A 9,237-nucleotide genomic window follows, 5' to 3' on the forward strand; every position below is an offset into this window, starting at 1 on the left:
GCTGGCGGGGGCGAGCTGGGTGCGGAACTGCGCGATGGCGGACGAGTGCCATGATGTGTTGGTGGGGGTACGGCGGCGGTCGCAATGTGCTTGGGGAGGTCAAAGGAGGTGGGACGGGAGGAGATGGCGGAGATTCGCGCCTGGTTGGTCGAGGAAGTGTTGTTGTTGTGTAAGAGCCGGGCGGGGAAGGACGCGCTCAGGGATGGCGGGGCCGGCGACGTTCTGGAGGGATGGAAGGGGGAAGAGCATGCACGCCGTAGTGGGCATTCTGGATCGGCGGGAGACACTGGTAATCTCGAGGCAAATACCGCATCGATGCACTTTTGGTGGGAAGCCGTTTCGGTGGACCAATAGAACGTGCACAACTGGATTGTCAAGGGTAATCAAACAGAGACTATCCGAACCAAATTCTTGATATTTGGTTCCGATTTTTAAATCGACACCAAACATTTGATGATTTGGTTGCACCGGTGGGGATTTCAATCGACATCAAATCATCAAATTTTGGTTGTTTGGGTATTTGATTCTACCGGTGGGGATGCTCTCACTCTATCGTGATTTTACTCTGTATTGTCGGCGACTTGCGTCAAAGGGCAGTTGTCGATGTGATTGGTGATGGCCGAAAGCGATGATGAGATTGGAGTTTATTTTTACCTTATTCCAGACCCAAAGTACTGTAAATTAGTTGATTTGTCGGCAGTGAACTACAGTACAACGCAAGATATTTTTATATTGGTGGCCATGAAGGCCAGCTGTTACAGCACAGAGTAAACTTTCCCCCCCGCGTTCTGACAAATCCGCCACCATCAAGAGGCGAGCAACAAACAGCCCTTACACCCTGGGTGCTTCCTTCCACGCTCGAGTTCTACGAGCGTTCATTCACGAGGCTGTAATACACCCTGGGTGCTTCCTTCCACGCTGGAGTTCTACGAGCGTTCATTCACGAAACAGCAAGCGCAAGTACTTCGTCTCATCCTACTCATCCACACAAACGTCCCCACTCATTCCGCTTTCGTTGACAACGCCGTAGACACGTTGACCGTTGACAAAGACAAGAGTGCCACGCGCTGAACGTGGCCATCAACCTTCGCATCCCTGTTTTTCGACCGACCGGCGCCGTTTTCACGCAAACACACTCCGCACCTCATCAACTTCTCTTTTCTTTCTGTCTTGTCCTAGGCGTCTGGCTATTTACTTAAAAATGCAGGAAAGCTACCAGCAAGACTCTATCGATGTGTTCATAAGCCATGCTGGCCCGGACAAGCTACACATCGCACGTCCTCTTTCCCAGAAATTGGAAGATCAGGGTTTTAATTGCTTCCTCGACAAAATCTCGCTACAGCCCGGTGACTGCGGACCGGACGAAATGACGAAGGCCATGGAATCTGCGAAGGTCGGTGTTTTCATTCTTTCTCCCGAGTTTGCCGCTCGAAAATGGACTATGAGGGAGCTGCGCTGCTTCCTACGCCGACGGAGAGAAGCTAGAAGCGATGGGATGCTGCCGCCGACACTGATTCCGGTGTTTTACAGACTAAGTATTCGGGAATGTAGAAAGTTGGAGCCCAGTGAGCATCAGGATATTGAAGGAAACAATATTTTTGAAGTTGAGAAGTTTTTTAGCGAGGAACGACAGGGCGAGGCGAGCACGGAAATGGTGAAGAGGGAGCTACAAGAGCTGGCAGATATCACCGGGATAGAAAATGACGAAAAGGCAACGAACCGGTTGGAAGACGAATTCAGCCATCTTGCAAGAAAACAACTTGTGAAGCGAGTATTTCTGGCTGTGAAAAAGAAATGTGAGGAGCACTCGAGCGATGTAGTGACAGAAGGCGGACATGGCCCACTCGAGGAAGAGGCGAAGAGGAGCGGCGCCAGTGGCGATGCTCGTCATCAAATGCGTACTACATCCGCGGAGAAGGACCCGAAGAAGGATGGCTTCAAGGCTTCGTTTCAAGTGCCAAAGAACCCGGATCATGTCATACTGAAGTTTGGACGCAGTGAAGATGCTGGCAACAGTACGGAACGTATGACGGCTCCGGAAGAACGATTGAGGCGGAGTGTTTTGCGTCCGGGAGACCGTCAAAATGTTGGTGCTGTTGGAGCGCGCCGTGGAGGGGTTGTGGGGACGAAGGGGATGGGAGGCATCGGAAAGTCTTGCGCCCTACGCGGTCTGGCCTCGGATGAAGAAGTTCGCAGCCGGTTTTGCGACGGTATATACTGGCTGGTGCTCGGTCAAGACGCGACAAAACGAGGAGTAATGGAACAGCTGGCCCGCATCACGAGAGAAAGCGGAGGGGAAACGCAAGCGAAGGAGGTGCGTGAAGAAAGCGTGCTAGAATCTGCGGTTTCGAGGGTCACAGAGTGGTTCAAAGGGAAGACAATTTTGTTACTTGTCGACGATGTCTGGAGAGAAGGCATGGTCGGGAGAGAAGGCATAGCCGGAAGTAAAGTCATGTCAAGACTGAGAGAAATTGCGGATGTGGAGAACAGCAGCCGTACAGCGTTCACAGCGCGAGAGTGGGGCGTGGTGGAGGGAAGCGAAGAAATCCAATTTTCGACAAAAGAAGATGCTTCCTCTCTGGAAATCTTGCTGAAGTCTGCTGACATACAACGTGAAGAGGTTGAGGGCCTGGGGGATGAAACGGATAGGATACTGAGATTTTGCGGTGGGCTTCCGCTTGCGCTGTCCGTGGTTGGCAGAGCGATTGCGAGACATCGTGAGATTGCGAAAGAACTTTGTCTGAAAAATGTGCTTGATGAGTACTTGGAGTGTCTGGAAGATACATCGTCAATACTATTGGACGAAAGAGCGGATGGGACGTACCTATACGAGAACCTGTCAATGGCGTTTGAAGTTTCGCTGTGCATGATGGATCGAAAGAAGACCAGAGGAGATGGGCAGTTGATGTCCTACGCCGAGATGTACGAGTCGCTGGTGGTCATTCGGCGCCAAGGATGGTTGCCGTTGAGTGTGCTCTGTTTGTTATGGAGACGGAAAGGAAAAGCTCAGGCATTGAAAGTGCTGCACGAATTCGTGGAGGCCAGTCTAGTGGAACGAAAGGATGGAGTGTCAAGTGGTCACAAGATCGCCGGAGTCAGGTTGCACGATTTGCAGCTCGATTACGTGCAACAGAGATGTGGGAATGGGGGAGAGAAGAGGTGGCATGAAAAGCTTGTGCAAGAATGGCAATGGAACGAGAGTGAGAACAGGCAAGAAGCGCCGCCGTGGGTTTGCGGGAGAGGGTGGAAGAAGGATATGGTGGAGGACGAGTATTTCCGACACAACTTGTGCCGCCATCTCAAGGGGGCGCAGCTGGGCGAGGATTTGTGGGATGTTTTGAGTGATGCCAGGTGGGTGGCAGAGAAGTTAACTCGGGCAGAGGGGCTAAATCTTCAAGAGGATTTCAAGATTTTGACGGACGTAGCCGGGGAAGACGGAGAACGGTGCGAAGCGGGAGGCAGGCTGTGGTCGTTGCAGAAGATTGCTAGACAGGCGAGGCTGAGTGCGTCCTTTGTTCGTCGAAGTTCGAGAGAGGTATTGTTTCAGCTGTACGATGGTCTGTTGAGATTCAGGAACGAGTCGGAAGTAATTGGAGAGTTCTTACGCAGGATAGAGGAAGTTGCGGAGAAGCCGTGGTTGAAGTCGCTTACACCTGGCTTGAACGTATCAGGCGCGGTGCAACACATATTTCCGGACCAGGGGAGGGTGGTGGGAATGTCGGGATGCGCAGCTAAGAACGAAGTGATCGCTTGGGGGGATTATGGGAAGCGTCTGTTTCGTCGGACATTCCGGGACGGGGAAATGGAAGAAAACGTGTTGTTTAAAGTGGCACGGGGTGTGAGCAGGTTTTGGTCGGAGAACGGAAAGTACGTAGCGGTAGTACAGGGAGATGGAACAAGCGTGCAGGTGTGGGATATGCATACAGGAGCTACAGCAAAGCGAGTCGGACAGGAAATGGATGTAGGGCACCTGGGCCGTTGCCCTTTTGACTTGACGGGGGATGGAAAGCGAGTAGCGTTTGGGGGAGAAGATGGTGTGGTTGTGTTGTGGGATGTTGAGAGAGGTGTGAAGATCAAGGAGGCAGCGAATATGCGGGGCCATGTTGTCAAGAAAGTATCGCTTTCACCGGGCGGGAAACGGTTGGCGTGCACGGGAGAATGCGGCTCAAACGGGTCAATTTTGATACTGTGTGCAGAGACAGGGGAGATGGTTCGGGTGATTGGCTTGCCGAGTATTCGACTAGCCGACTACGTTTGGACCAAGTCGTGGATTTCGTGGTCGAAGAATGGAAAGCGGGTCGCGTGCGTGTTCAAGATGGAACGTAGAAAAATTGAAGAAACAGTATCTGAAGCAAGATTGTGGATCTTTGACGGGGAAACTGGTAGGAGTATCGCGGAAAGCGCGCCTTTGGAATACGTTCGCTGTCTTTCATGGTCGGAGGACGGGACGCTGTTGTACTGTGGCGAGTACTGTGGCGGGCAGGGTGTGGTGTCGGTATGGGACGGACGCTCGGGGAAGAGAATATCGAAATTTGATGATTTTTGGGCAACGGCAATATCTCTGTCCGGGGATGGGAGATGGTTGGCTGCTTCCGGTGGCAGGGTGGTTTCTGTGAGGGACACAGAGACCGGGGCAGAAGTACGGCGGCACATGGCGACACGCGGGCCGGACGTCTTGGGCTGGCTAGAAGATGGAAAGCGGATGTTTTCTGCGGATGTTTCCAATATTGTCATTTGGAGGTGGGATAATCTGGAGAGGGTGCAGGAGGAGGAAGAGGAAGTCGACAAGGTCAACAAGGAAGGGCAAGAATTCACGGCTGTTGCGTGGTCAAGCGATGACATATGTGCTACTGTGGCTGGAGACGGAGACGTAGTGATGTACGATGTGAAGACGGGGAAGAAGATGTGGGGGGATGCTGAGACACACGTAAGCCCTGTGCATTGTCTGGAGATGTCTAGAGATAGCAAGCGGGTGTTTACGGCAGCAAGAGATGGAACGTTTGCGATGTGGGACAGCAAGACGGGCGACAAGTTGTGGGAAGGCGGGGAGGCCTGGGCCAAGGATGATTACGCAGAAGCAGAAGCATGTTGGTCCAATGATGGGACGAGGGTGTTCGTGTCGTTTAGAAGGGGGATGGGGTTGTGGGACGGGAAGACTGGGAACAAGTTATGGGAGAGAATCACGGACACCTACATGTGGATCGGGTGCATGGCGTGGGCTGGAAACGACACGAAGATCGCGCTTGGGGGTAGGAGTAACGGGGGCAGGGTCGTGCTGTTGAGCGCCAGAACGGGAGAGGCGATCAGGGTGGCATGTGGGCATACAGATGGCGGGGTCGTGCTGCGGGGCGCCAAAACAGGAGAGACGATGGGCGATGCCCCCGAACGTGTCCCAGATTCGGTCGGCCTGAAATGGGCTGCGGACCAAGGTCTGCTTGAGTTGTATTCAGACGAATTTGCAGACGAAGTTCACATAGATTGGTTCAACTTTGTGAAGCGGCCCTGGAGAGAAGGTGAAGAAGGTGTGCGGGCTTCGTTCTCTGTTGAGCGGGCTCCGTTCTCTGTTGGGCGGGGGCGGGCTCTGTTCCCTTTTGACTATTCTGATTCGGCTGGTCCGGTGAAGTGGTCTCCAGATGACAAGTGGATCGCGTCAACTGGATATAATATGTCTTGGTCTCCAAATTCTGATGTTGAAATTGATGAAAATGGGAAACCAAGCAGAGGCGGAGTTATGATCTGGAATTGGGAGACAGGTGTAACATATCGGTACCAGCTCTATGAGTATGGTTTACCACGCTATCCGCTGGAATGGTCTGACGACGGACGACGCGTAGCCTTTGGAATTGGAAGAGAGCTTGCGATATGGGATATTGAGACAGGGGTGATGTTAAGGTATAGCACAAACAGTGAACATCTAACGCATATTGCTTGGTTCCGGGACGGGTCGCGAATGGCGACGTTGCGTGGAAGAACGTTACTAATCCTGTCCGTGACGAGTCAAAGCGTTGTCTGCGAAAAGCAATACGATGGTGTTGAGTATCTCGAAGAGAGCGATCTGCGCCAGTTCATCGATACGAATGAGGGCACACTCACGGCGGCGGATCTAGGGAGGAAACTGGAGAGGAAACTGAGGATTCGGCAAAAGGGAGATGGAGTGTGCTACAAGACAGGAGATGACGAAATCCGCCTAGCAACCGTTGCGGGATATCCTTGGTACTGTTCTACTTCAGGTCGGCACATTGCGATCCAGGTAGAAATTGGTTCTTATGCAAGACTGCACTTTTACGAGCTCTTGGAGTAGTGTGATTGTAAGTGTGTGAATAACCACTGGGCAAAAGCGGATGTCCCGGCCAGGACAGGAGGGGTTGTACCCACGGTGTATGTAGTAAGGGATGATGTGCCAGGAGAAATTTGTATGTATTTGAAGTTGTTTCTAGTTACCCGACGCCTCGATGCCCCTCTCCGCAAAAAAAGTAGCCGGCACATCTTTTCTATGTGTCGCGCGCAGTTGCGTCAGTGTGCGGGGAATAGTGTCGTCCAACGTAGAGACTGCGCGTAGCGAGACCAGCAAACAAAACTGGAGGCGGAACAGGCACATACGATATCAGTCGTTGTAGTATGAAGTTCAAGATATGCACGGCGGATTTGCGGTGGTTTTCGCTTTGTCAGGTATTAGAAACCTTGACGACGGTGTTAGCGTTGAGGTTGACGGCATGTGTAGTGTCGAAGACGGGCGGTCGTCGGGAGGCTGTGGCTTGTTGGTAGTGGTGGGGGGTGCATGATGGAGATGAAGAGGTTGTGTGAAATGGAGGTTTTGGCTTGTTTGGACACGGGCAACTGCTCGTGCACGGACACTCACACATTAATGTGTATTAATGTGTAAGTGTGTTGAGTGTCCTTGTTCCAACCATCTCTTAAGAGATGGTTGGAAACAGGGAGGAAGAAGACAGGGGTACGGGATACCGCCGTGGCTATCCGATCAGCACTTGTTTGTGGATACACCGTCAAGTAGACCGAGGCCAGGCACTCTTCCTTGTGCTCGGTGGGATGGCCAGAGACGACATTGTTTCCTGCCGCGGCCATTCTTGCTCGCCGGACATTCTCACTCACCGGAGGTACGACAGTCAGAAACACGTTGCAACCTGAATGTGATATATACATGTATAGTGAAGTCCCTTCTGCAATACATTTCACATAATTGTACGTGTACAAAAAATGGCGGGAGAACGAGTGTGTGTTTTGTTCACCGTCGAGGGCTTGGATGACGTTCCCTTCAGTGAGGATGAGGGTGTCGTCGGCGGAGGCGATCGGGATAGAAAGGGGGGGAAACGAGAGGGCGGCGATGGGAACGGCGGTGCACCGGGAGGGGCGAGTCTAATGGCCATTTCTGAGTTGTGAGTTGCTGCATTTTTCTTTGCTCAAGACCTTGTTTCAATTAAAAAAGCGTTTATATAATTTAATACTGTAGCGCACAAGGGCCGACTCTCAGCACCCGGCGCCTACCGCTACGTGATCAACTTTCCGTGATCAACTTTCCGTGATCAACTTTCCGTGTTGCCAAACCAAAGGCATCAACCCCTCCTCGTCCTTCTCCGGCACCTTGACGCCGTCAATCTTCGTCAAAACAATGTGATGGTCCTGCACATCCTCGGTATGCTCAATCGTGCAACTTGCCGCCACCATGCACTCTTCCTCCAGCCGTGTCCTATCCTCCTTCCCCAACGCAGCCCTCGTCACGTACCGCTCGGCAATGTCCTTCTGCCTTGTCGAAAGCGCGAACAGCCTCACGCCCGCCCCGACCCCGCCGAACCCCGCGTAGAACGCGCTCGAGTGCCCCACATTGAAGCATATCATCCCGCGCGCCGCCGCAGGCACCGTGACGGACGTCGCCGTCATCGCCAGATCCTCCCCGTGGGCCGCGCTGGTTGACACCACCCACATTGCCGACGGCATCTGCCGCAGCAACGTTTTGGTTTGCTTGTCCAGTGGGTAGAACGGCAGCTTGGAGCGCGGTACGTCGAGTGCCACCGCGCGCTTGGCAAGGTACGTGTCTCGGTAAATCGCCTGCACGAATTCCGCCTCGCCTAGGCTCACCGCCGTTACCACCGCCTGTACCACGGCGCACCCGCCCACGACGGAGATGTTCTTCAGCGATAAGTCGGCCGTGACGCCTGTCTTGCGCTCGTCCAGCATCAGTGACGAGGATGATGATGATGACGACGTCGAAGGCCGCGGCGCGAGAAGCTCCACCCTTACCTGGTTGAGAGGGTCTTCCGCGACGAGCGACGCCCTTTTGAAAAACTCGTCATCCGTCACAAATAAGACCACCTGCTCCGGCTGCATGGAGCACCCGCGAAAGTTGTCCAGTTCAATCTCCGCCCCGTCAAACGTGCACCGGTAGTAGTTGGTCACCGTGTGGTGCCCAATGTCACCAACCGCTTGCTGCCGCTCTGCGGCGGAGAGGCCCTTCTCATCGCCGGAGCTCGTGGACGTGGAGCTGGGCTCGCTCCGCAGGGCGGGGCTGAAGATGTTTGCCGAGTAGAGGCTCTTAGCGGGTGCGTCGGGCCACGTGGCCTCGGTGCGGTCCATTGCGCAATACCCATACACGGTGTCCGGGTGGCTGTCGACGAGCTGCTGCAGAAAGGCCACGGCCTGCGGCAGGCGGTCAAACGTCATCGACGCAGTGGCGACGGATGATGGGGAGCGGAGGATTGAGGCTGGGCGCGGATGTCGGAAGGTTGGGGCATGTCGTATAAAGGTGCAGGGGATAGCGGGAGATGCGGAGGACGGAGACGCACGACCGCGCACGAAAGGCGCAAGAAGATGTCGCCAACGTACGGTATGATTGTGATAACCACTGAGCAAAAGGGGAGGTGCCGCTGACCAACGACATGAGGGAGGAATGACTGTCTGGGCCGTTCAGAGAGTCATTAGGTCTCCAACGCAAATGAAGGGGGTTTGCGCAGAACAGAACAGTGACAATTGCAGGACGACTCGGTCCTTTTGAAGGTGAGCTAAAATATGCTGTAGTGGTCTTGTCGGTGAAATGGGGGAGGCGGTTTTGGGGAGCGTGCCGTTCCGTCGTGAGGGTTGGCCGAGTCGTCCCCCCTTCCCCGCAGCGCCCGTCACCCTCTCTCTTTTATTTCTACGAAATTCCTTCCAGAAGCGTCCACGCATCCGGCCCGGATTCCGCCGGGCCGTCCGCGTGCGCTTCTCTAAAATTCAAATAAAATCTCG

General features: G+C 53.8%; 5 protein-coding genes; 3 read left to right on the forward strand and 2 right to left on the reverse strand.

Moving 5' to 3' along the window:
• The first annotated feature begins 2,452 nt into the window (after positions 1-2,452).
• On the forward strand, positions 2,453-6,592 carry CHC_T00001121001 (hypothetical protein). XM_005718386.1 is given in 2 exon segments: positions 2,453-6,301; positions 6,302-6,592. The coding sequence occupies 1 exon segment, from the start codon at positions 2,453-2,455 to the stop codon at positions 6,299-6,301; it is 3,849 nt and encodes a 1,282-aa protein (XP_005718443.1). The 3' UTR covers positions 6,302-6,592.
• A 623-nt stretch (positions 6,593-7,215) lies between these two features.
• CHC_T00001122001 (hypothetical protein) lies at positions 7,216-7,455 on the forward strand. XM_005718387.1 is given in 2 exon segments: positions 7,216-7,398; positions 7,399-7,455. The coding sequence occupies 1 exon segment, from the start codon at positions 7,216-7,218 to the stop codon at positions 7,396-7,398; it is 183 nt and encodes a 60-aa protein (XP_005718444.1). The 3' UTR covers positions 7,399-7,455.
• A 72-nt stretch (positions 7,456-7,527) lies between these two features.
• Positions 7,528-7,854, reverse strand: CHC_T00001123001 (hypothetical protein). The gene has a single exon (XM_005718388.1). It carries the CDS (start codon positions 7,852-7,854, stop codon positions 7,528-7,530), a length of 327 nt encoding a protein of 108 aa, XP_005718445.1.
• Positions 7,855-8,665: 811 nt separating this feature from the next.
• CHC_T00001124001 (hypothetical protein) lies at positions 8,666-8,893 on the reverse strand. The gene has a single exon (XM_005718389.1). It carries the CDS (start codon positions 8,891-8,893, stop codon positions 8,666-8,668), a length of 228 nt encoding a protein of 75 aa, XP_005718446.1.
• A 9-nt stretch (positions 8,894-8,902) lies between these two features.
• CHC_T00001125001 (hypothetical protein) lies at positions 8,903-9,007 on the forward strand. The gene has a single exon (XM_005718390.1). It carries the CDS (start codon positions 8,903-8,905, stop codon positions 9,005-9,007), a length of 105 nt encoding a protein of 34 aa, XP_005718447.1.
• Positions 9,008-9,237: the final 230 nt, after the last annotated feature.

Source organism: Chondrus crispus, genomic scaffold, assembly GCF_000350225.1.
Source record: "Chondrus crispus Stackhouse genomic scaffold, scaffold_398, whole genome shotgun sequence".
Lineage (NCBI taxonomy): Eukaryota > Rhodophyta > Florideophyceae > Gigartinales > Gigartinaceae > Chondrus > Chondrus crispus.